The 27,198-nt window shown below is 49.9% G+C and overlaps 1 protein-coding gene across 1 annotated transcript in view; it reads left to right on the top strand.

The window, feature by feature from the left end:
• RNFT2 (ring finger protein, transmembrane 2) overlaps positions 1-22,605 on the top strand; it is a 68,871-nt gene extending 46,266 nt beyond the window's left edge. Inside the window, exons 7-10 of the mRNA XM_047088281.1 lie at positions 7,436-7,585; positions 8,890-8,955; positions 9,084-9,185; positions 20,163-22,605. Of these exons, the coding sequence (XP_046944237.1) occupies positions 7,436-7,585; positions 8,890-8,955; positions 9,084-9,185; positions 20,163-20,297 (453 nt within the window). The 3' untranslated portion in view covers positions 20,298-22,605. The remainder of the gene's footprint in view (positions 1-7,435; positions 7,586-8,889; positions 8,956-9,083; positions 9,186-20,162) is intronic.
• The last annotated feature ends 4,593 nt before the right edge of the window (positions 22,606-27,198 follow it).

Here is a 27,198-nt window from a genome sequence, read left to right on the forward strand (position 1 = left end):
GTTAGCTGGGTTCCTTGCTTCTTGCTCCTACCTGTAGTCTCAGAGCCTCTCCCTCTTTGTAGGACCTCTTCACATAAATCTCTCCTTGTAGCTTGGGTGTCTCACAACACTTGACTGCAAGAGGAAGGCCACGAAGCAGTGGCCTTATCTACCTCTTATCTCCATAAGATCCAGACAGCACTTCACCTCATTCGAGCGTCCCTTAGTTCTTTTGAACCTGACATTTCTCCTCTCCAAAAGAAGTTGGCGTTAATAATGCCCCTAGCCTCAGATGATCATGAAATTCGTTAGTAGCTCTGACCACACACGGAGCCCTTCCTGGGAACCTGTATGTTAGGATTATTTGCTGGTGTAATTCTCACGATCACCTTGGTGTGTTGGAGCCAGGTTGCACTGGCTTCTGAGAGCCAATGGTTAAATTTTCAGGAAACTTGCGAGCAGTTGTTAAACCCTTGGTAGCTTGAATTGGCCTTGTGGGAGTATTTACACCACAGAAATTGACAAACACACAAATCAGGGCCTTATTTTGTTGTTTATAGAGACCTGGTTTGCCCGCACACCACTGCATGTATGCGTATGTGTGTGTGTGTGTGTGTGTGTGTGTGTGTGTGTGTGTGTGTGTGTTTATTCAACCCCATTTACAGATGAAGAAACTGAGGCTCAGAGAGGTTAAATTACTGTCTAAAATCAATTTAGTAGGTGGCAGACCTGACCTTGGAGCCCCAGATCCCGTTCCCTTAACTGCTGTGCTGTCCTTGCTCCTGCAGATGAGACAAGGGTGAATGAAACACAGTCATAAACAGGCAAAGCTGTGGAAATCAATATTCGTTATGAATTTTGATGCAGAAAAAAAAACCTTTCATCCCTGTCTACCCCTTCTTTATACGTTAACGCTGCTAACGACTATCTGATTATGTCTCCCCTCCCTCCTCACCCCCAAAGTTCTTCAAATCCTCTCCCCCACCCAGGTGCTTTCTCAAAAATCCTTTTCTCTGTTCATTTCTTATGCTTCTCAGCAGCCGGCTCTCCTGCATTTACCAGCTCCCCCTCCAGAGTCAGCCTCTGTTGTTTCCTTGTTTCCCATTTCACTTTGTGTCCCCCCCAACCCCCACCCATCCTAGCAGTAACGAAGCCAGCACAGAATCCGCCTTCCCGTCTCCACCGCTCCCGCCCCCCTTTATCAGAATCCCAGCAGAGAAGTCTGCTCCCATTCTCGCTCGTTCTCCCTCATGGGTGGCAGGGGGGCCAGACGGCTCACAATCTGATCGCGTTCCTCGTTCCCTGACACCCCAGAGAAACCACACATTCCATTTGGTGGTCGTCAGAAATAACATGCTTAAGAAACCTGGAATTACAAAGCTGCTTAATTAGAGAGAGATGGTTTCACTGGGATATGCCCGGTTTTCCCCGGTGGTTGTATCTCCTTCTCCAAGTGGCCCGCCCCCCAGCAGCTAATTGCTACCTTGGGCATGGGTGCCACACAGGCACTCAGTCTCTTTATTTTCTTTTCTGTGACATCGGTGCTCGCCTCTAAACAGAAGTTCTGTCTTCCATCTCTCCTTCTCCATCAGTAAACCCAAGAAGCTGACGTGAGTAATAAGGGTGGAATCTCGAGCTTCAGAAAGGTCCCCAGCTATTAAGCAAGCATCTACTATGTGTTAGATGCCAGGAACACGACCTCCGGGAGCCAAATCATCTCTGTGCTTAGAGACAGACACCAACTTAGTTTCTTAGATATCGTGAGAAGTGCTCAGAAAGGAGTGATTTGGTGGGTGTAACAGGAGTACCTGATTTAACGGAGGACTCAGGGAAGTCTTTCCATAGCACGTGACAGCTGACCTGGAAGATGAACAGGTGTTAGCTCACTCCCTAAAGAGTAGAGGACAGCACTCCATCTGCAGGGGAAGAGCATGGTCTACATCGTAAAGGAACGGAAGGAAGGGCCAAGAAGCTGGTGTCTGAGAATGCTGTGAAATTCCGGGGACGTGTTAGAGTCCCTGCCATGGTTTGACTTATCTGGCTTCTGACAATTTATTATTTTTATTTTCTTAAGTTTATTTATTTCTTTTGGAGGATAGGGAAGAGCAGAGGGAGAGAGAGAGAGAGAGAGAGAGAGAGAGAGAGAGAGATTGAATCTCAAGCAGGCTCTGTGCTGTCAGCAGCGGAGCCCAACACGGGGCTCGATCTCCCGAATCGAGAAATCATGACCTGAGCTGAAATCAAGAGTGGGATGCTTCACTGACTGAGCCGCCCAGGTGCCCCCTGGGTTCTGACAGTTTTAGACCGGGGTCGGCAAGCCACAGGCCACCGGTCACATGTACCCTGACACCTGTTTTCATTAATAAAAGTGTTCTTGGAACACACTCATGCCTGTGTGTTCACCTATTGTCTATAGCTGATTTTGTGCTACAAAAGCAGAGGGGAATAGTTGTGACAGAGACCGTATGACCTGCAAAGCCAAAGTATTCACAGTCTGGGCCTTTGCGGAAAAATGTTGTCAACCTCTGATCCAGACCCACTCGTGGGCAAGTGGGAAGCTTGGGGATCTGGACCAGGGAACCCGCCCGTGGCTAACAGAGCCTGAGAATTGGAGACCCAAAGACGATGACCAAAGCTGAATAAAAGCAGTAGTAAGAAGGTGGTGGGTGACCGGGCCTGACCCCAGGCTGTCTGGCTTCCAACGCAGCATTCTTAACCACCGAGCCAGGCTGGTTGTGCAAGATTTGCCAGAGAGGAGACAGCAGAGCCTGTCCCCAGAGTCAGCCCGATGCCGTCCTGCGGGGTTTTCCAGAGACACAGGGACACAGGACCTTTCATGAGGTGGCTCTGTCCTCACCCACTGTGAGGCCAGGCCAACAGAGCAGGAGGCTGCCCACAGAGATGGCACAGGGTGGGGGGGGGCACTGACTGTCCTTTCTGTCACCTTGGGGCTTCTGGAACACCTGTCTTCCCTCATCCTCCTCACATTTCCTTCATCATCCTGCTTCTTATTCAATAAACCGTGCTTTTCAAACTTTATGTGCACAGAAATCACCTGGGAAACTGAAAACGGAGATTGTGTCCCAGCAGGTCTGGGGTGAGGTCTGCGATTCTGCATTTCTAACAAGCTCCCAGATGGTGGTGACGCTGTCCGTTGAGGGACTACAAGCCTTGGGTAGCAAGGCTTTCAAGATCAGCTTAAGTGAACTTTTTTTTTTAATGTTTATTTATTTTTGAGAGAGAGAGAGCAGGGGAGGAGCAGAGAGAGAGAGAGAAAGGGAGACACAGAATCTGAAGCAGGCTCCAGGCTCTGAGCTGTCAGCACAGAGCCCAACGCGGGGCTCAAACCCACAATGGTGAGATCATGACCTGAGCTGAAGTCAGACACTTAACCAGCTGAGCCACCCAGGCGCCCCATGATCAGCTTAAATGATAGCTTCTCTTAGAAGACTTGCCTAATCACATCTCTACACCCACTCCCACCCCCATACCTCGATTCTGGGGCACCCTCATGGTCAGCTCTAGCAAACTTGTACCACACTATATTATAATAATTTGCCTAGTGTCTGTCTTACTCATTAGGTAGTGAGCTCCCTGAGGACAGGGACAAGGTCTTAGTCATCTTAATATCACCAGAGTCTAGTGCTGTGTCTAGTACATAGTGGGTGTCCAGTAATGGAAGGTGGGGGGAAGGAATTGGTGGATGGAAGGGAAAGAAGGAGGGAAGGAAGGGAGAAAGGAAAGATAGGTGGATACATCAATGGATGCATGGATTGGAGAGAAGGAGGAGAGGGCGAAAGGAAAGGACAATTCTCTGCAGGTTCACTGAATTCGAGGAGGAGTGACAAGAGCAAATTAAGGTTAGATGTTGGCAGAGACTGGAGTGTTGACCCAGAATGAGATGGAACATGGAGTAGTTGAGAGACCCTGGGTGAGAGCAGTTAGATGCAATGAGGGAAGCATAGGGCAGCTGAGGTTGAGGTGGTGCAGGAAAACAAAGCTCAGACATGCATGGGTATTCAGCAGAGCCTGGGGGCTGCTGTCAGGACATGGGCAGAGCCTGAGTAGCCCTAGCCATCCACCGAGCTGTCCCATTGTTCCCTCTTCCACCATGCCATTGGCATGTAAAACAAACATGGTGGCCATCCCCCACATCTCTGCTCCCCAGTCACCTCTGCCTTCCTAAAGGCTACAGAGGGAACCGGCATTCTCCAGAAGGGAATATATCCATGGGTCAGGGGCTGGTGGGAGTCTAGAGGGGGTAGAGGACCCTCACAACAAGGACTCAGCCAAACAGTCACAAAGGTCAGGCATTGGGATGAATGGACAATTGGATGCCCTTCCTTGGTCCTTAGCAGATGTGGGCACATCTGCTTCAAGAGGTCCCCTTCCTAGGCCCAACAAGATGGAATTTAGCAAGATAGATATAAAGTTTCTGCCCTCATCTCAGACATCATCCATTTGATGGGTACGCAACATCTTTTTGTAACCTTTTTACCCCTCCAATGTAAACATATCATATGCTCAATATGAAAAAAAAAAATGGAAAAAACAGGAAAACACAAAGGAAACAAGTGTTTCTTCATTCTGTATCCTTTCCACTCGGGACTATAATGTGAACATTTCCTTGAGTGAATAGATAGTCTTCACCAGGATGACTTTTTACCTTTTAATTTTGAAAGTTTAGACTTACCAGTTGTACTTACAAAATAGTACTGAGAGTTCCCACATACCCTTCACCCAGCTCCCCCTAATGTTAACATCTAGTGCAACCACAGTACAATTAGCAAAGCCAAGAAATTAACATCATTGCCATCACTATTAACTGAACTACAAATCTTATCAGATTTTGCCAGTTTGTCTCACTAGTAACATTTTCGCTGTCTAGGATTAGTGAATCCAAGATCCCACTTTGCATCCATCTGTCATATCTCCTTAATCCTCTCCAATCTGACAATGCCTTGATCTTATCTTTGTCTTTTGTGACCTTGGGGCTTTTGAAGAGTGCTGGACATTTCTTTTTATAGAATGCCACTTGATTTGGAGCACCAGGGTGGCTTAGTCGGTTAAGCATCCAACTGTTGACTTTGGCTCAGGTCATGTTCTCACAGTTGATGAGACTGAGCCCCCACCCCCAGCCCCCACCCCTCCTGTCAGGCTCTGCGCTGACAGTGTGGAGCCTGCTTGGGATTCTCTCATCTCTCTCTCTCTGTCTCTCTCTCTCTGTCTCTCTCTCTCTCTCTGACCCTCCCCTGCTCATGCTCGCTCACTCTTGCTCTCTCTTTCTCAAAAATAAATTAATTAATTTAAAACAATAATAATTAGGGGCGCCTGGGTGGCCCAGTCGGTGAAGCGTCCAACTTCGGCTCAGATCATGATCTCACGGTCCGTGAGTTCGAGCCCCACGTCAGGCTCTGTGCTGACAGCTCAGAGCCTGGAGCCTGCTTTGGATTCTGTGTCTCCCTGTCTCTCTCTCTCTGCCCCGCCCCCTGTTCATGCTCTGTCTCTCTGCCTCAAAAATAAATAAACATTTTTAAAAATTTTTAAACAATAATAATTAGAAGAAAAAAAAGAATGCCCCTCAATTTGGATGTGTTGCTTGTAAGTTCATGACTCCATTGAGGTTTTATAAATTGTTGCAGAATAAACACAAAAGCGATACTATGTTCTTCTCAGTGCCTCACAGCTGGGGTCCAGCCTGTCCATATAACTAACTTACTGCTGCTGGAGTAAACCTTGATCACTTGGGGTATTATGTGCTGGGTTTCTTCATGGTAAAGTCGCTCCTTTTCAGGATAATGTTTGAAAGGCGGTTCAGCTTTCCATTATAGATCTCTCTCATAACCAGACTCTCTCACGGTGCATTTAGTTTGTTACTTGTCTCTGTTTGTACTGTTACAAAGAACCAAAGACAGCTGCAGCACCTGTTCCTGCTGGCACATCTCAACACACATCCCTGATTATTTTGTTACAATAAATTCCTAAAACTAGGATCACTGGAGCAAATACTATTCACCTTTTTAAGGCTATGCATGCCTGGGGCAGGGTTGGTTGCTTCTTTCTATGTTTATTTGTTTTAATCAGCTTTACTGAGGTGTAATTTAAATACAAAACATGCAGATTTGAAGCATATATTTCAGTGAGTTTTGGCAAGCACATACACTTGTGTAATCACCCTCCCAATTGCAATGCAAAATAGCTCTATCTGCTCCCCCAAATTCCTAGATGCCCCTTGCAGTCCCCTCCTCCTCACCCCAGGCAGCCCCTGATCTGATTTCTGTCATTGCAGGTTAGTGTTAACCTGTTCCAGGATTTCATAGAAATGAGAATTGGACAGTATATTTTCTCTTATCAACAGTCTCTTTCTACTGGACCTAATGCACGTGGGATTCATCTACACTGTTGTGTATATCAGTCATTTAGTCATGTTTATTGCTGAGTGGCGTTCTATCGTACAGATATACCACAATTTGTTTATCCATTCTTCCACTGATGGGCATTTGGGCTGTTTCCAGTTTGGGGGTATTATGAATAGAGCTGCTGTATGAACATTTGCGTACAAGCAGATGCATATTTTCATTTCTCTCGTGTACATACCTGGAAGCGGAGTTGCTGGGTCATAAGTAGGTGTGTGTTTAACTTTATTATCCCCAGCAGGGTGGGGTTATTTTCATCTCATTTCATAGTACAGGCCACAGAAAGCTTGAGGGACTTGTCCAAGGGCAGAGGGAAGAAGGGAAATAGAATTTGAGGAGTACTGCTCTGTGCCAGGCACAGTGCTAGGCGCTTTTCCCATTTCTCTCCGGGAACCTTCAGAGCCACCCTGTAAGATAGGAGTTGTGGTTCCCGTTCTGTTGATAAGGAAACTGGGGCTCCCGAACTGGCAGTGACGTAAACTTCAAACCCAGCCCCGTCTGAATCCCAAGTGTCTCTTCTTTGCCCAGAAGCCATCCTGCCTCCCTGAGGACGGTATGTGGTGGAGCTGGAATGAGAACACCCATCCTTCTCCACCTCTAGACCCGCCCTTACCTGCCTCCTGTGGTCCATCCTGCCCGTGCCCCTGAGGGCAGGCACCCGAGATGCCCGAGTCCGCCCTCGAGACAAGGGCGATCTGTGTGCAGGGCCAGGGACTGTGCCCCCAAAGCCACAGCAGGCACAAGGGAGTGACCCACACTGCAACCCCCAAGAGGAGTGTCCAGTTTCTCCCTCCATGAAATGCAGTCCTCAGAGCTTTGGTCCTCCGGGCTGGTGGGCAGTGGGTGAGGCCGGCGGGCAGGGGCCACGTCTCCCCGGCCATATCGCAAACCCATTAGGAGCCGGTCTGAGTGCTTTCCAAAGCTGATTAATGGCCTGCTTGTGACCTGGAACGTCATTACTGCCCAGGCTGGGGGACCCCCGGCTGCCTCCTTTGGGTCTTTACAGCTAATAATAATTGATGCTTTCTGTGCGGTTGCAGGGAAAGTTCTATCTGGTCATCGAGGAGTTGAGCCAGCTGTTCCGATCACTTGTCCCCATCCAGCTGTGGTACAAATACATCATGGGGGATGACTCTTCCAACAGCTACTTCCTAGGAGGGGTCCTGATTGTTCTCTACAGCCTCTGCAAGGTGAGGTGGGCCCGAGGGGCTGGAGGGCTGGCCCGAAGAGGATCCATGCATTTGCTGGGTTTTGGGGGGGGGGGCGGCAAGTGGGGAGCTTGGCATCTTTTTTTTCTTTTAATGGAGGTGAAATTCACACAACACAAAATTAACCACTAACCATCTTACGGGTTGCAGTGACACTGAGCCGCTTCACAGGGCTATGCCCCCTCCACGTCTAGTTCTAAGACATTCTCATCACCCCCAAAAGAAACCCTATACCCATTAAGCCGCCCCTCCCGTTCCTGCCTGCTACCCTCCCCCAGCCGCTGGCAACCGGCAGTCTGCTCTCTGTCTCTGTGGACTCTCCTATTGTGGACACTTCATATAAATGGAATCCTACACTGTGTGGTCTTTCCGTGTCTGGCTCCTTTCACTTTAGCATCATGTGTCTGAGGTCCATCCACGTCGTAGCATATATCAATACTTCATTCCTTTTTGCGGTTAAATCCACCCTCATTTCTTGCCCATAAAGCTCACCATGTGCTCTCCATTCACACATTTCCATTATGACTCCCGTGTTACGGGCGAGGAGATGGGGACTCAGAGAGCAGCAACTTGCTCGGCGTCCCTCAGCTACAGATCACGGAGTGAGGGTCGAAGCCAGGCAGTCGGCTTCCAAAGCCTGGACCTCTTACCCCAGATGCGCCCCCCAGACTTGTTTCCATTCTTCTTCAATCGCACACCCTCATGCCTACAGTCAGGATACAGGGCTTCTCTTCCCATCACGGGTACAAATCAGGTTTCCCTCCCCACCCCAGGCATAAAGACATCCTCCTCTTTCTTCTTCCTTCTCTGTTTCTGGCTCTAGAAAATCCTGGGGGAATCCACATGTTCTCCCCTCCCCTCCCCTCCCCTCCCCTCCCCTTCCCCCCAGCAGGACTAGCCAGGCAGTCCGTGCCCCATCAGCCACCGGGGACTTCTGTTGCCTGCCGATCCTGATCGACTGGCAGTGGCTGACTGGAGTGCTGGCTCAGAAGAAGAGTGCTGTGATCAATTAGCAATGCCTGTGCTGGGCTTGGCAGGGGGAAAAGGCAGTATGCCTGCCATGTATTCACTCTCCTGGTCCAGGAAGCAAGGGAAACTGTTGACGTAAGGCAGCAAGACGAATGCCAAGCAAAACTGGTAGAAATGAGGAGCTCCAAGTGGGACGGAGTGCCCTGGAAACGTCCACAGTCAAAGATGAGGGGTCAGTGGGGATGGTTCAGGAGTGGTGAGAGAGGTCCTGAACAACCCTTGGAGGCTTTTCAGCCATCACTCTGCTCTCTTTTCAGTCTTTCGACATCTGTGGCCGTGTGGGCGGAGTCAGGAAAGCCCTGAAGCTTCTCTGCACCTCTCAGGTGAGTTGACTTCAAATGGCCCCAACTGAAGACAAAGGAGCCACGAGCTGGAAACAGTTCACAGTGCTTCTGCGGGTGTCCGGTGAGGGTCCGCAGCTGAGTTTACCTCTGTCTCCTCCTTTAAACAGAATTACGGAGTCCGGGCCACTGGGCAGCAATGCACAGAAGCCGGCGATATCTGCGCCATCTGCCAGGCTGAGTTCCGGGAGCCTCTGGTCCTCATGTGCCAGGTAAGCAGGGCTGGGCAGAGCCATCGGGGACTGAGGCTGGGGGACCTCTGGGGCCCTGTCCCACGCAGAAGTCCCATGTGCCTCTCCCATGACCAAACCTCAGGGCTCTGAGATGGGTCTTTGGGAACAGTGTGGTCAAGGCTGGAGTCGGTCAGACCTGGGTTCAGACCTCAGGTCTGCCTCTTACGAGGTGGGTGGCCCTGGGCAGGTTACGTCACCTGTCCGAGCCTTGGTCTTATCAGCGAGTGTCAAAAATGAAAAATTCAGTATGGTGTAGCATCACAATGTCCTGAGTGAGAATCCCAGCTGCACTGCGGACCCTGTAGGGGGGATCACTCCGTCTCCCCCTGAGCCTTGGTTTTTCTCATTTATACAATGGGCATCATAATACCTACTTCATAGAGCTATTGTTAGGAATTAACGAGATCATCTGAGAAAGAGCTAAATTTGGATTGTTCGCCCATAAAAAAATCCTCTGGTTGTAATTACTATCATCGTTGCAATTACCATTACTGTTTGTTCTCATTTTGAATTGTGGGTCACCAACCCATAGCAACCCATGTTGAACTCCCTAAACATACCCCTGCTCCTCCTCCTGACATCAAGGGGCTAAGATGTCAATTCGGCAAGCGCATAGGAGTCAAAGTATCCTGTCAGGTACCAGAGAGGGGAGACAGAGGGCACACAGACCCTGTTCCCTCCTCTGGAAGCTCACGGTCCCCGTGGGGAGACAGACACATACATAAATAACTATGAAACAAGGCAGGCAGTGATAAGTGCTGTGTAAGAGAGATTCATGCAGCTTCCCGGGGGACCAGGACAGAGAGCAATGAGTTCTACCTCAGGAAAGCTTTTTGTGGGAGGCACAGCCTGCCCACTGGAAGAAATGGGAGCGTGGATGAACCCCCCCTCCCTTCCCCCACTTCTGCAGCCACCAGGACCTTCCGGGGGTGAGAGGGTGGGAGGTGAAGGTTTTGGCATCAGCAGAATTCCTGATTATTTTGCTGTTTGGGGATGTTAGGAGGTTTTGTTTGTTTTTTTTTTTTCCTTTCATTTTATTTATTTTTAAATGGAGAATATATTTGCATGATTCAAAATTCAAACCGAGGAATGCATGAGTAGGAAGTCGCAGGAACTTAATGCAGCAGGTTGGATCCTGGAACAGACAAAGAGCATGAGTAGGGAAACTGGTTTGATGAGATCCAGATCTGTCCAGAGTTCTGTGATTGGTAATATATCCATGGGGGGCTTCTTGGCTTTGACAAATGTACCACACAGTAAAGCAAGATGATGATATGGGGGAACTGAAACTTGGAGGAGCTGTATGAGGAGTCTCTACACCATCTTTGCAACTTTTATGCGAGTCTAAAATACCAAGGTTAAAAGTTAATTTTTTTAAAGTTTATTCTGAGAGAGAGGGGGAGAAAGAGAACAAGCGGGGGGGGGGGCAGAGGGCGGGGGACAGAGGATCCCAAGTGGGGTTTGTGCTAACCAGAAGAGAATCTTAAATACAGAGAACAATCTGAGGGTTAATGGGGGGGTTGGGGGAGAGAGGAAAATGGGCGATGGGCATTGAGGAGGGCACTTGTTGGGATGAGCACTGGGTGTTGTATGTAAGCGATGAACCACGGGAATCTACCCCAAAAACCAAGAGCATACACACTGTATGTTAGCCTATTTAACAATAAGTTGTATTTTTTTAGAAAGTGGGATTTGTGCTGACAGCAGACAGCGCTATGTGGCACTCAGACTCCTGAACCGCAAGATCATGACCTGAGCCAAAGTTGGCCACTTAACCGACTGAGCCACCCAGGCGCCGCAAAAGTTTATTTTTTTTAATACTTTAAAGATACAAGGGGCCCCTGGGTGGCTCAGTTGGTTAAGTGTCCAGCTTCGGCTCAGGTTATGATCTCCGGGTCTGTGAGTTCAAGCCCTGCATCAGGCTCTGTGCTCATAGCTCAGAGCCTGGAGCCTGCTTCGGATTCTCTCTCTGCCCCTCCCCTGCTCGCGCTATTTCTCTCTCTCTCTCTCTCTCTCTCTCTCTCACTCTCTCAAAAATAAACATTAAAAAATTTAACAAAGAAAAAAATTTTTAAATAAAGATACAAGAAGGGAAATAGTGACCAGCCCCCTACCCTTCCCCAGCTCCCCTTTATATCTTTGTAGAGATGCTTTATAGAATTTAAACACACACACACACACACACACACACACACACACACACGTCGTTTTCAAAAAGACCTACATTGGAACACCAGGGTGGTTCAGTCGGTTAAGCATCCGACTCTTGATCTCAGTTCAGGTCTTGATCTCAGGATCGTGAATTCAAGCCCCGTGTTGAGCTCTGCACTGGGCGTGAAGCCTACTTAAAAAAAGAAAAAAAGGAAAAAAAAAAAACCCTACATTGTAGCATATTCTACCCAAGCTGTGTTCTGCATCTTTCCTCTTTGACTTGAAACTCTTAAGAGATCGGTCCTTCTTTGCAGATCGTCCCATTTCATGGATGGACCACCCTTTGTTTTGTCTTTCTCCTATGGAAGGGCATTTCATAGCTTAGAAGCTTCTGTTATTACAATGATGTTATTACAATGGCTGTCATGAGAGGTCAGAAATGGGGAGATCTGTAGTACCCACCTGGGCCCATCGTGTTGATTGAATGAGTTAATTCAAGCTTCTAGGACTACGTCCTGGCACGTGGTCAGGCTTCAATGAACTCTCTGCTCTTATTGGCACACATTCCACTTCCCACATGTGCGAGCCCTTGGTAGGATAAATTCCTACTGGTGGAATGACTAGGTCAAAGGGTATCCAGTTTTGACAGATATTGTTAAATTGCCCTTCATAAAGAGTGTATCCATTTACGCTCCCAGGGCAGAGCAAGACATGACCTCTGGCTCCCCTCACTTACCAACACAAGCCTTTTCTGAGCCTTGCCAATCCAGCAGGTGACAAACACTATCTCGGTGAAATTTCAGTCTGCATCTCCCTAATTACGAGCACCTTTCTCCTGTGGTTCAGAGCCCATCTGTAGAACCTTTTCAGTGGCAGTGATAACTTGAACTTGATGTCAACGGGAAAGTCTTGCTTCTTTCTGGCAATCTCTCCCAGCCTTGGTGTGTTTATTTCTCTCCCATTCTTCTCCTTGTGCCATGACATCTTCCCAAAACTTGATTCACATTCTTGTGAGGGCTGTCCCAGATCTGGGAGCACCAGCCATAGCCAGTGGCAGTTGGAGCCCACAGTCCTGGCCAAACCAGTCTCTGCTGCCGTGAGCTGGGCCTGGGGGATGATTTCCACAGGCAAAAGGGCCTCCCTTGTTCATTCCTAAGTGCTTTGAATGAATGAATGAGTCTAAGTGCTTCTTCCTCAGTCAGAGTCTTCCCTGATTCTGCTTCCTCAGACTAGCTGGTGCTCCCAGTGGTATGTTCCCAGAGATCCTTGTGTTTTTCCTTCACAGCAGTTATCCCAGTTGTCAGCTAGTTAACTGGGCAACTGTTTGTGTAAGGTCTGTCTCCTCTTCACTAAAGCATAGGCCACTTGAGAGTGGTGACCATGTCTGTCTTGTTAGCAGCAGAATCACAGTACTGACTCAGTAAATACTGGATGGATGGATGGATGGATGGTTGGGATGGAGATGGATGGATAGATGGATAGATGGATGGATGGATGGATGGTTGGGATGGAGATGGATGGATAGATGGATGGATGGATGGATGGATGTTTGTTGGGATGGGGATGGATGGATGGATGGAGGGATGGATGGATGGATGGATGGAAGAACAGATGGATGGATGGACAGATGGATGGATGGATGGATGGATGGATGGATGGGATGGAGATGGATGAATGGATGGATAGATGGATGGATGGATGGATGGATAGATGGATAGGTGGGATGGATGGTTGGGATGGAGATGGATGGATGGGATGGAGATGGATAAATGGATAGATGGATGGATGGATGGATGGATGGATGGTTGGGATGGATAGATGGATGGGTGGGATGGAGATGGATGGATGGATAGATGGATGGTTGGGATGGAGATGGATGGATGGATAGATGGATGGATGGATGGATGGATGGATAGATGGATGGATAGATGAATGGATAAATGGATGGTTGGGATGGAGATGGATTGTAGCCAGGTGGAGGAGTGGATAGATGAATACAAAGGTGAGTGGATAGAGGTATAAGTGTGTGGGTGACTGAATGGATGGACAAATGGGTAGGTAAGTAGGTGGGTAGCTGAGGCAATGAATGGGTAGACGAATGGATGGATAGATGGATGGATAGATGGATCAATGGATAGATGAACCGAAGGACAGATGAATGAGTGGGTGGATGAAGAGACTGCTAGACTAAAGGAACATCCTATCTCCCCTTCAAAGAGGCATCAAATTAAGCAGTGTGTCACTCAAACACGTGCCCCGCCTACTGCTCCCCGCCAGCCAATCAGAGCCTGGGAAGCAGATCGTCAGTCTAAGCTAGTCAGGCAGACACTGAGCATGCCCAGAAGTTAGAACTCTCTGCTCACACAGAATGTACCTGTCCGGTTAGTCACTCCACAAGTATTGTGGCATTCCTCCTGCCAGGCTAGCAGGGGGATCAAGGGAAGGGCATTTTGGACACAAAGTCAGACACTCGGCTTATTTAAAGGATTTCTTGCCAAAGAGAAAAGTCGGAGTGTAGTTAGTTCTTGGTCACTACTTGATTTGGTTTTGTTTTTGAGTATTGATAGTGTAAAGGAAAGAGGGCAAGAGAACAGCGACTCCTATTGATTGAGGGCTTACAGCTGCTGCACACTTAACGCTTTATCCTAGGCCTTACCCGTTTCCATCCTTACAGACACCTTGTGGGGGAAACAGTGACCCTATTTTACAGAGAAGGGGGTGGGCTCAGCAAGGTGAAAGCAAGGCCCCCCTGCTCCTCGGCAGCAGAACCAGATTCCAGCCCAGGGCCCCTGATTCCAGAGGCCAGGACCTTTCCACCAGATGCGGCCTCTTGCTTTGAGATGGCCTCAGGGCCACATTAGAAGACTAGAGACCTTTTCCCAGAAATTCGTAGCTGCGTGCTGTCCCCTGTGCCACTAAGTCCAGGGAAATGACTGAGCAGCTGAGCTGGGATTGGACTTAGCACCTGTGCGGACTCCTCCCTCCACGCATTTCCGCAGCAGGTACTTTCCGAGCACCGACAGCGTCTCGGCACTAACTTTGCAACCCTGAGCCACACATGTCATGGCAGCACTGGCCCTCCATGTCCTCTGTCACCCAGGAATGAAAATCCCTGCCCAGGGCGGCTTGCAGGCTTTTCAGTACAGTCAAGTAAGGTGACATGGATATCTGTGTGTGGGTTTTGAAAAGCACAGCGTCTCATGCTGATATTCGGTGTAAGTGTTCAATTCTCAATCTGGACAAAGCCGGCTGGGTTTGTGTGATTAAGGGAGATCTGGGGGGTGGGGCGCCTGGGGGGCTCAGTGGGTTCAGCGTCCGACTCTTGGTTTTGGCTCAGGTCATGATCTCACCGTTCGTGAGTCCGAAACTCCACATCAGGCTCTGCCCTGACAGCATGGAGCCTGTGTGAGATTTTCTTTCTCCTTCTCTCTCTGCCCCTCCCCAACCTCTCAAAAAAAAAAAAAAAAATTAAAAAAAGAGGATCTGTGATTAGGGGTGTGTGTGTGTGTGTGTGTGTGTGTGTGTGTCCCTGGTCTGGTAGTAACACCACTTTTGTAATGTCATTTTTCACAAGTACTACAAACACCCCTTCCCACATTCTCCATGTGTGACCAGTATCTGTCCTAGAACGGAATGGGCATGAGTGTTTACTGTGGAGTCAGACATCTCTTGTATCAGTTATCCTTTGCTGCGTAACAAATTACCCCAAAACTTCACAGCTTAAAGCAATAAGCATGTATCATCTTGTGGTCTCCACGAGTCAGGAATCCAGGCACAGCACAACTGGGTCCTCTGCTTCAGAGTCTCTCCCAGGCTGCAGTCAAGATACCAGCCAGGGTCACTGTCATCCTGTGGCTCCCCTGGGGAAGAGTCGACTTCCAGGCTTAGAGTCATGCAGTGGTGGCTCGATTCCGTTCCTCCTGGGCTGTAGGGCCAAGGGCCTCAGTTGCTCTATGGCTCTCGTGGCCAGAAGCCACCCTGGCTTCCTTGTCTCACTGGCTTCATCAGAGTGAGCATGTGAAAAGCACGAGATAGAGTGCAAGCGAGATGGAAGGCACAGTCTTCTGTAGCCTAATCTCAGAAGTGACATCCCATCATCTTTACAATATTCTGTTGGTCTGAAGGAAATCACTAAGTACAGCCGCCCCCGAGGGGAGGGAACTGACTACACAGGTGTGAATCCCAGGAGGAGACGATCACTGGGAGTCATGATAGAAGTCAGCCTGCCGCATCCCTGAAGTTGAATTCCAGCCTCCCTGCTTAGCCGCCGTGTGCCCTTGGGCTGGTGGCTCTCCCTCTCTGAGTCTCATGGTCTGTGAGCTGTCAGGAGACAGTGTGTAAAGGACATTAGCAGTGCCCGGCAGGGCGTTTGTGCTCAGTGAGGGACAGGGCCTGTGGTCGTTACCTGTACCCCTCGCCTGACTACATCCACCTGGACGCGGCCTGGCAAGTGCTGGGCTAAGAGATGCCCGTCTCCCGTCCAGAGCCTCCTCTGTCACATGGAGGTTAGCTGCTGTGGTTGCTGGAGCTCTTGACCCACGCCCTCACTTTACCCACCTGCTCCGAGCCTTGGAGCAGGACTTGGGAAGTCTGGATGGAACTCAGGGGAAGGGGAGGGTGGCCCATCCGACCCCACGGGCTCCAACAGCTAATGACCCAGCACCACCTGCCTTCCCCACTGACCGTAAACCCACCCAATCCCACACTCCCCAGCCCAGAAGGAGCCCCTCCTTCCCCTCCCTCTGCAGGGGCTCATCCTTCTCTCCAGATGCTGGAAGTGGGTCCAGGATTGTGACCTCCTCCAGCCAGCTCCCTGGATTAATGTGTGTTCTCTGCACCTCTTTATTTGGCAGTAGATTCCATCCTGCCTAATTCTTTGATGGAGAGACTGTGGGCTCCTGGAGGACAGGGACCAGGTCTTCACCATCCTGGTATCTCCAGAATCTCCCACCTGACCTACCTGGGAAGGCATTCCTTTGTCAGCTGCACGTACAGAGTCCCTACTCTGTGTAGGCTTTAGGGCCGGGCAGTGGGAACACAACAAGAGTTGCCTCATGAAGTTTACCACCCAGAGGGCAGGGAAATTGGTAAATAAGCAGTTAGAAGAGTGGTTCTCAAAGTGTGACCCTGGTGTTCCCTTTCATCTTCTTGTGTTTTCAGTAGATCTTGGTTTCAGTGTCTGCTACCCTGAATACAGCCAGATTTGACCCACAATGTACAGATCTCTTCGAGATCATCAGTGATTTTTAAGGCTGTAAAGGGGTCCTGAGACCAAAATGTTTGAGAATTACTGAATGACACGTGTGAGAGCCTCAGTGAACGTTTTTCTGAATGAAGGAATGAAAAGCTGCTCATTTCCTGTTCACCTGACCCGAGTCTTGAGCATCATGCGAACAGGGATCGTATCGCTTTGTTCTGTGTAAGTGCCTCCTTTTCCTGGGGGACACAGAGAAGTCTCGTTCATTCGTGGAGCAGACCCGTACGAAGCATCTGCCACGCGCTCAGAACCGTGTTGGAATCGTGGCCCCCTGCCCCTCCAGAAGCCCCTTAACCCAGTGAACAAGACAGAGGAGTTTGCAGATCCTCCCGGCAGCGTGAGTGTGATGCTGTGAGAGAGGTCTTCCCCAGGAGGGCTCTGGAAGGGGAGGGCACAACAGCACTTAGATGTGTGCAGGAGATACAGCGAAGGGATGGGGGGACGGGGAACGGCACACAGGGGAGGTGTGACTGCTTGGGCTGAGTCTTCTGAAAGAAGTAAGCGTCCACCAGCCGATAAGGATGGAGAAGGGGCCCCCCAGACAGACATCACAGCTTGCCCAGAGGCTTAGCAGTACGGGTGAACTCTGCATTGCTCGTCATCTGGTGTGTCCGTGACATTGGCTCCCTGGGGCTGGGGGTGATGAGGACAAAGGAGGGAAGGCACCGTTATGGGGGGCCTTGACTGCCCTGGGTGGGAGTCTAGAGAAGCTGCTGGACCTGCTGACCCCTAGGCCCCGCCCTTCTGACCATGTTGAGAGTCCAGGCACAGCCTTCAAGGCTCTGTGTGGCCTGCTCACCTCCTGTCACCCACTCCCCTACACTCTTCTGCCGTAGCCACATTGGCTGTCCTTGAGGGCCTTCAGTGCCTTCCCATCCCAGGAGCTCCGTGAGGCTGTTTCCTTCACCAGGAATGTTCTATCCCCACCCCCCCTCTCTTCACCCAGTCAACTCCTAAACATCCTTCAGGTCTTAACACAAGTGTGCCCACCTCCAGGAAGCCTTCCTGGGCTACCCCCTGGATCAGACCGGTCCCCATTGTATAGAGCATCGTAGAGCTCTTCTTTAGAGCACAGTTTACAATTAAGCACCCAAGAATGCTAGGTGCTAGGAATGGGTTTACAAGAAGCTTAAGTCTGGTGTGGAGAGACAGATAATAAATAATAAACAGTTATAATGTAAGAATAACTATTACTATGTAATAGCCAACGTTTATAGAACACTTACCATTTGTTAGGCATTGTTCTAAGTGCCTTTTTTTTTTTTTTAAGTTTATTTGTTTTGAGAGAGAGAGCAAGCGGGGAGAGGGCAGAGAGAGAGAGAGAGAGAGAGTGAGAATCCCAAGCAGAGCCCCGACGCAGGGCTCGAAGCAGAGCCCAAACTCACAAACCATGAGATCATGACCTGAGCTGAGATCAAGAGTCAGATGCTTGGGGCACCTGGGTGGCTCAGGTGGTTAAGCATCTGGTTTCTGCTCAGGCCACCCACGATCTCGCAGTTTGTGAGTTCGAGCCCCGCGTCGGGCTCTGTGCTGACCGCTCGGAGCCTGGAGCCTGCTTTGGATTCTGTGTCTCCTCTCTCTGTCCCTCCCATGCTCATGCTCTGTCTCTCTCTGTCTCTTGATAATAAATAAACGTTAAAAAAAAGAGAGAGAGAGTCAGATGCTCAAACAACTGAGCTACCCAGGCACCCCTCTAAGTGCCTTTTTAATTTAAAGTTTTTTAAATGTTTGTTTATTTTTGAGAGAGAGAGCAAGCACGTGGGTGAGTTGGGGAAGAGGCAGAGAGAGAGAGGGACAGAGGATCTGAAGAGAGCTCTGCATTGATAGAAGAGAGCCTGATGTGGGGCTTGAACTCATGAACCATGAGATCATGATCTGAGCCGAAGTCAGATGCTTAACCGACTGAGTCACTCAGGCGCCCCTCATTTAAATGTTTTAACTTTTTAAATTTTTTTTTTAACATTTATTTATTTTTGAGACAGAGAGAGACAGAGCATGAACGGGGGAGGGGCAGAGAGAGAGGGAGACACAGAATCAGAAGCAGGCTCCAGGCTCTGAGCCATCAGCCCAGAGCCCGACGCGGGGCTCGAACTCACGGACCGCGAGATCGTGACCTGAGCCGAAGTCGGACGCTCAACCGACTGAGCCACCCAGGCGCCCCTAAATGTTTTAACTTTTTAAGAAGCACTGTATCTGGATTTTCATATTATCATTTTAAATTATCAATTTTATTTTGAAACATTTCAAACTATGGAGCTGAAGGATATAATGGACAGCCGCCTTTTTAGCCTTCCTCTAGATTCACCAATCATTAACATTTTACCACATTTGCCTTGATGTAAATTTTTTTCCCCTTAACCAGTCGAGAATAATTTGGTGACATTTTGATTCTTCCTCCCCAAATATTTCAGTGTTCATCTTTGAAAAACAAGAACATTCTTTCTCATAACAGTAATTCCACCATCACACCCAGGAGATTTAAAATTGATGTAAAATATTATCTAATATATAGCATATATTCAGATTTCTCCAGTTGTCTTCAGACTCTCCTGCATAGCCATGATTTACCCCTCATCCAAGCTCCAATTGAGATATGTAGACTGCCTACAATTGTTATGTCTGAGCATTTTTAATGTTAATCAGTCTTCCTCTGAGTGGACTACTATTAGGCCCATTTTACAGATGAGGAAACTGAGGCAGAGGGAGGTTAAGTCATTTGTCCAAGTTATATGGCCAGAAAGTGATGGAACTCATTGATATTTCCAGTCTCCCTGCCTTTCTACTAACCCCTGAACTCTGTTCTCAACCCAGTGCCTAAAGGGATCTTCTAAAAATGCAAATCCTGGGGGCATCTGACAGGCTCAGTCAGTGGAGCGTGCGACTCTTGATCTCAGGGTTGTGGGTTTGAACCCCACGTTGGGTAGAGGTTACTTAAAAATAAAATCTTACAAAAAAAAAAAAAAAAGATAAATCCTGCTCGGGTCACTCTTCTGCTCAAAGCCCTACCATGGCTCCCTATTTCTCTCTGAATGAAAGCAAAAGGCCTCATGATGCCCACAGAGCCCTGTGCATTTTGCATACCTCCCCCATAGCCTCTCTGACCTCATCTCTCCCTCCCACCCTCCACTCCCAGGCTCAGCAGCACAGCAGGCACTCCTGCCTCAGGATCTTTGCACGTGCCATTTTCTCTGCCAATAGCACTCTTTTCCTAGAGATCCTCGGGGCTCAGTCTTCACCTTCCTTCAGGTTTTACCCAAGCGTGGGTATTCAGTGAAGTTGTCTTGGGCCCGCCACGCTGAACGCAGCAGCCCTCCCGCGCGTTCTCTATCTCCTCCCCCTGGCCTTTTCATCTCAGCCCTTACCGCTGCCGTCCGCTACATTTTGGGGTTTCCTTTGGCCAGTTGTCTCCCTGACTAGAGTGCAAGCTCCATGGGGGCAGGAGTTGTCTGTCTTGTTCACTGCTGTGTCTCCAGCTCCTAGGACCGAGGCGGGCACACCGTGGACGCTCAGTGAAGTGTCCCCAGTTGTACTGATTGCTGTCCCCGCAGCACGTGTTCTGTGAGGAGTGCCTCTGCCTCTGGCTGGACCGGGAGCGCACCTGCCCGCTCTGCCGCTCGGTTGCCGTGGATACCCTGCGCTGCTGGAAGGACGGGGCCACTGCAGCACACTTCCAAGTGTATTAGGGCGGAAGACTGAGGCACCCTGGGAGCTGACGGATGGCCAGCGTGATCGGGTCCGGCTCTGGGGACTTCCTGGAAAACAGGCCTAAGCACTGACTATCCTGCCTCCTGCCTTTCTCCCCCTCTTCCCCCAGAGCCAGGCCCCTATCCTCCCGACCTCCACCTTCCTCTTCTGTTCTGCGGCTTAGCGCGGGCGTTCTTTCCTTCAACCCTCCTCGCTCAGACTTGGCCTCCTCCCGGGAGGGTCTCCTGCCCCCTCCAAGTGAAGGAACCGGGGATAGACAGGTCCTGCCTGTTGTGATTTTAACTCACGGTGGCCTAACACCCGATGCTGCAAGCTGGAAGGGGCCTGGAGATCACTGCTTCCCCCCAGCACGGCTCAGGTCTGCAGATGGGCGTCACTGTGGAGCGTTTCCCAAATGCGAACGCTGGGCCCCTTATACCTGCAATAGCTTAGTGTCCCAAGCACTTCGTGCGAGCTGAGCATCTGCTTGGACGACCTCTGGGAATCGTCACAACAGCCCTGGGGTGGAGGTACTGTCGTTTCCTCTGTTTTACAGACGGGGAAACTGAGGCACAGAGCTCCACGTGGTAGCTTTCCCAGGGTCACCCAGCTAGCAATGGTGGACGGAGTTTCCAAACAGGCCTGTCTGGCTTCAGAGCCCACACTCTCAACCACCATATGCTCACCCGCTCAGACATGGCAGGCGTGGGGCCCAGCAGGCTTGGTGTGTGTTTGTTGGTTGGTTGGTTGGTTGGTTGGTTGGTTGGTTGGTTTTTTAAGCACCAGAGGTGATTTTGATTCCCATCAGTGACCCAGGTGCATAGCACAGTGATCTGGGCCCCGCTGAGGATGCCAACGATGAGCAGTGGCCCTGGAAATCTAGCTGTGGCCAAGTTCATGGAAAGAGTTGGTCTTTAAAATTGCTCATTTGCCGGGCTCCGGCTGGAATGCTCAGTCACATTTGGGTATCAAGAATGGCCAGCTTTGGTCCCCATGCAGGTATCACGGGGTCTCCACACCTGTCTTCATGTCTCTCCTCCTCCTCCTGTTCTTGTCCTGCCCCTCACTTAAGTCTCCGCTTGTCAACAGCGCCCGTGGCCATTGTCTTCTCCCCCGGTAGCCTTGAGAACAAAATGAATGATCCATGTTACGGATTTGTCCACAAGCCAGGGTGGTGGCGTGGAGCGCTGCAGCCCTCGGCGCTTCTGGAACGTCTATACCAGAGCCACTAGTCTCTGTAAGAGAACAGTTTCGCCACCTGCGAGACCCTCCCTGCTTTGAATCTGGAAGGAGGTAGCACAGGTGATCACTTAGAAGCTACTGGAATCTCGCCTGCCCTACCCCTCTCCCCATTCTGTTCACTCGCCGTCAACCTCAGCACAATGGGCTGGTGCCAGTGGCGTTACAGAGAAATCAATCTTGTGGCTCGTGAGCAGATGAGCGACAAAGCCCCAAGCAGAAATGGTGGGAGACTTTGCTGCCACCTCGCTCTCGGCCAGTAATAACAAGCCCACCCCATCCCTGATAGTTGCAGGACATTTGCCCCCGCGTGCTATCAAGCCAGGACCTTTTCCTGTGCCTGGCATCCCTGGCTCTTCCCCGGGACCCAGCAAGACGTCCCTTCCAGGGCAGCGTGGCATCTTTCAAGCTCTGTTACTATGGCGATGGCGGAGGCGTTACACTCCCACTTGCCTGGCTAATCAAGTCCGAAGGGGAAGCGGAGGGAAGTAGGGCCGGGGGGATGCGGCTGCTCTGCTCCCCCTACCTTCAGCAAGAGCCAGAGGGAACGGCCGGTTTTTATCAGAAAGATCACCCTGCCTGCAGATGCCATCAAAGAGACACAAGAGATTGGAGCTGGAGATTTATTAACAGGCCAGCTTGTGACAGAGCAGGCAGAGCAGAATTCTGATTCCAAACTCTGCGTGACTTTGGGAAGTCACTTCGCCCCCCAGTAGCCGTCTCCAGGATAAAGAAACCTCGTGCACTTTCTGCCGCAGCCGGGGAAACTAACAATGTAGAACACGGGTGGAGGGGCCAATGGTTTTGTCCGTTATACTCATGCCACCAAAAAAAAAGAAAAAAAAGAAAAGAAAGCCCCCCACGTCTCTAAATATTATTCTCCAAATAATGAGCCATGCTTCTGACATTATAAACAGTGTCACTTGGGGATACCAGGGACAGGTGGGATGATTTCGTTTAGGATTTTACTTCTTCATTCCCTACCCTCTGGGGAAAAGTTCTGTTCTGGAGGTTTTCTTTTTTTAATTTTCTTTCTTAACGTTTATTCATTTTTGAGAGACAGAGAGCAAGCGGGGGCGGGGCAGAGAGAGAGAGGGAGAGGGAGAGGGAGAGGGAGAGGGAGAGGGAGAGGGAGACATTGAATCCGAAGCAGGCTCCAGGCTCTGAGCTGTCCGCACAGAGCCCGACATGGGGCTCGGACTCACAAACGGCGAGATCATGACCTGAGCCGGAGCCGAAGTCGGACGCTTAACTGACTGAGCCACCCAGGCGCCCTGGAGGTTTTCTTTTGGATGGGAGGATCTAACTTCTACCCTAAGGAGAAACAGCAGCCAATGAGGAGTTGTCCAAACATCAGGCTGCCTGTTTTCCCCACTATGGGGTAAAAGCAGCCAAAAGTCGTTGTTGGGAAAGAACGGCTCCATTCTCCATGGCCCATCCTGGCTCTGCACTCATTGGTTAGAAGCAGGATTAATCGAGTAGCAGGTTGGGGTATCCTGCTTTTAATATTTTGTGACCCACTGACTGAGGTTTCTGACACTCTTGGAAATGGCCGTCTTAATGTAAAAGATCTTGAGCATAATGAATGTGAGAATAGGAAGGCGAGCTTTGGACCTGGATGTGAGAGGCTCATTCCCTTCATAACGGGAGAATGGGAGACATGCTTGGAGACACCGGGCAGCTAAGACTTGGGGTTGGAAAGAAGAAATGTAAAGCGAGTCCCAGAATCTCTTAGTAATTTTGCTCTGGGCTGAACAGAGCCACCTTCGGTGTTTTTAATGTCCCCTTAAGTTCCCTTCCGCCAATAAATATCATCTGTCGATGAAACTCAGGTTCGTGGTCTTGAGTCTCCAGTTGCCTCTTGAACCCAGGTGGACTGTTTTGAGGAGAAATGGGGAGAAGCAATTCATGCAGTGGGTGTCGTCTGGATCTGTCCAAAGCAGATGCGTTGAGTTGCACGTGATTTATTAAGGACGCACTCTCAGGAGAAACCAGTAAGGGAGGGGGAAGAAACCAAACAAGAGGGTGGCTGTCAGAGAAGTCCCAGCTCAGGGTGGTCCCACAGAGTTCTGGAGAATTCAGCTACATTTCAGAGATTGTCCCACCCTGAGGTTTTTTCTGGCACACTGTCAATTCTTGGCTATGGGTTGTTGGCGGGGGTGGGGGTGGGGGGTGCTTCTCAGCTACTTAAGCTCTCCATTGAGGAGGCCCCAAGCCCCTGAAGGTGTCAGGTGTCACAGAACACACAAAATTGCAGGACAGGACACAGAACGGGGAGATCGGGTCAGGAGGGATCTGAACAGGGCACCTACAGGGCCCACCACAGTGGTTAACCAGAGGATAGACCCAGAACGCATGAGCTGATGATTCAAGAAGAGTTTGCCTGGATGCCAGCTTATGATGGATATTTAAAATGCAAATTAATAGCTTAGCCGACTGAACTGCCCAGGCACCCTGTAAATTAATAGCATTAGGTGACAATTCATGCCTCTCAGGACAACATTATGAAACCAGTCACAAAAACATCATCAGGCAGACCTTTTTGGTTGCCATCATTTGAAAACCAGCTCAAATATGGCTTAAATAAGAGAAAGGCTTTCTTTGGCTCATGTAGCCATATGCGCCTTGGGTATCACTGGATTCAATGGCTCCAGTGATATTAGAACCCTGTCTTTCCATCCCTCCATTCTGTTTTCCTCTGAGACAGTTTGATTTCCAGACAGATCCCATGTAGCAGTAAGATGGCCTCCAGAAGCTATGTATGTATGTATGTGCATATGTATACGTATATGCCTATGTTCTACCAGCTTAACAACCCCAGCAAAGAGCTTCTGATTCCCCAAAGCTCTAGCAGGAGTCCTGAGGTTGACTTGTTAATTTGTCCCCACACCAATCCCTTTTAGCCTTTGGGACCTGGAACACTGCTGGCCAGGCGTGCATCAGGTGTAGAGCCCTAACTGTGGGGACACAGGTGGGTGGGAGGATAGGGTCAACTCCTCTGAGTCGCATGGCCTGAGAGTGGGGAAGGGGTGGGTCCCCCAGGGAAAATGAAGGCGCCTGTTATCTAGAAAGGCAACCTGTCCTCAACCCACCATTCTTAGGAAGAAACCACAACCTGATCGCTCAGAGCATCTTAGACCAGGTAAATATAGGTCAAAGTAACCCAGAGAGGCCCATGTGCCCATAGTAGGAGACCTCAGTCTGCACATCCATCAGCTTGTCTGCATGGTGCCATTGATCTTGAACCATCAGGCAAGTTCCCTCAACCTCTCACCCAACCCAAGGGTACTGTTTGGGCCAATCCTCCCCTTGGGGAGTTCTCAGAAATACAGCAGAGAAGGGAGATGTGTGGCCTTCTGCCCCAAGGAAGGTTGGGGTGCACAGCCAGATCCTCCCATAATCTTTGGGGACCAACCTTTCAAAAGGAAATGAAAACGCAAAGGACTTTGGCTGGAAGTGCACAAACAGTTTTTTAATAAAGTCATTACAAATATGTACAAAGCGTCTCCAAGGTATGAAATTCCTCTTACAAAAGAGCACAACAAACCAGCAAGGTTAGAGCCCAGAACGGAATGCTCCCAAACTTATTGCCTCTCTGGCTGAGCCAGAGGCCTCACTGAGGTTCCAGACACCCCCATGACCATCCCTGCCACATACACACACAGGCTCCTGGGCACTTACAGTGCAAAGAACTTGGGGGGAGGAACTTAAGGGTTCAGGTAGGGGAGGTAAGAAAAGCTTCCCATGTCCTAGGAAGTCAGCTGAACAGGCCCTGTTTGCCAATTAGATGCTTCTCCCAGGGACCTATAGATATTAAGGACACAAAAGGCAGGGAACAAATACATAAAACCCCCACCTAAACCATCCAGCCTGTCCCGGAGCATCTCCCAAATGCAACACTCCTTACAGTGGACCTAAGTCAGGCTCCCTTGCTCCTTGCTGGACCCCAGGCTGTGCTTGTCCTTGAAGCAGTAAGGCCAGCTCAGGAGGGAATCCAGTGTGGCAGGGCAGTTAGCTCATGGGCTTGGGGGGGGGGGGGGGGGTCACACACACCTGAGTCCAAATCTTGGCTCAGCCACCTCACTCTCTGTGTGTGGCCTTAGGCTAAGTTGCGAAACTTCCCTGAGTCTCAGCTTCCTCAACTGTAAAATGGGAATCATAACTACTGTCTTCCAGAGTGGGTGTGAGGAATAACTGAGGGGAAACACGTAAAACACTCAGCACAGTGCTCAGGGGTGGTGAGCACACCGTAGACGGTGGCTTTCATTACTCTGTGAAGCAGCAAGAACCAGTCTTTGCGTGCTGGGAGTGAGTTAAGATCACAGGCTTTTTAATTGCCTTCATGATAGTATGATGCTCAGTAAATATAAATACTATAGAACAATCTGCCAGCAAGGCTTGGGATCACGGGTATGACCTGACAGACCTGACTGTGAACCAGACTGGAAAGGGACAGTTAACATTGTCTGGTGCCAAGCTGAGCTGTCCCTCCACGCTGCGTACCTGAGTTTCTTCCCAGACCGGATTCTACAACTGGGCACGCTGCAGGTGCTCGATAAGTAGGTATTAGTGTTTTAAAAAGAACCTTTTGGTTTGAGCTTTAAAATGGTGCCTTTGACATCCATATCCTCCATCAGCTCCTATGGGACTAGGCCAGGGTGTCTAGCCTGTCCCCCCCACCCCCCGCACCTCCCAGGCAGCTTCTGACTCTGCAGTTGGCCCAGGCTGACTTAAGGGAAGATCCAGAAAAAGAAATGGAATCAACACAGAAGAGCAAAACCTGTGTTCTGGTCACTGCAGCTTCTGATACCAGGCGGACACTCAAAACGCCCACAGTGGCAAACCAGTGTCCCCAAAAGATACCTGTGTGGGATCAGAAGAAGACTCCTCCAATTTCCCAGCTAGGGGAAGTGATATTTTATCACTGTCAGAAACCGTGATAATAGTACATGAGATCAGCTACATAAATTATGAAACCAAAGTCACAGCTCCATCGTTCTGTGACAGTATTGTTTAAATCACCATCTTCTTATTAAAAGAGGAAAGAATTTCTTAAATGAGACACTGGAAGAAGTGGAAAAGAAGTCTCCAGTATCCCAATGAAAGGTGGCGGGAAGGGGGAGACTGGGTTCCAGGAGATGCTCGTGGCCTAGGACCATGGACAGCAGCTAGAGAGGCAAATGGGCTTCCCCCCCCCCCCCAGAAACCTGCTACTCAGGTATGTCTGTGCCAGAAGGAAAGTGAAGTGGAACCCTAAATTTGAAATGGGGATAAGAGATCTTATTTGCTAATGGGGGCTGGGGTAGGGGAGAGAAGCTTCCAGGAGGGAATGGATCTAATTTGGAGTGGGAATGTTGAAGCCCCAGGAGGCTCCAATCCCTGTGGCTCCTGGACCCCCCACCCTCTGAGAGCAAACGAGCACCATCAGGAAGGAGGCCCTTCTGTTTGCTCCTCACCTCATTATGCAGCAACCTACCTAAACGATGATCTCAGAGGCCTCCCTCTGCTTTGCACTGACACACATGCGCGCACACACACACACACACACACACACACACACACTCTGCTGTCTGCTGAAACCCGATATGAGGTCTTTTTTAAAATTTATTTCAAAGCCTCCCTCCCTCTCCCTCTCTTCACAGACGCTCTGCAGTGAAGCTA

The sequence above is a fragment of the Lynx rufus genome, unplaced genomic scaffold, assembly GCF_022079265.1.
Source record: "Lynx rufus isolate CCGP_SWC_20201006 ecotype Redwood Valley unplaced genomic scaffold, mLynRuf1.p SCAF_24, whole genome shotgun sequence".
NCBI classification, from domain to species: domain Eukaryota; kingdom Metazoa; phylum Chordata; class Mammalia; order Carnivora; family Felidae; genus Lynx; species Lynx rufus.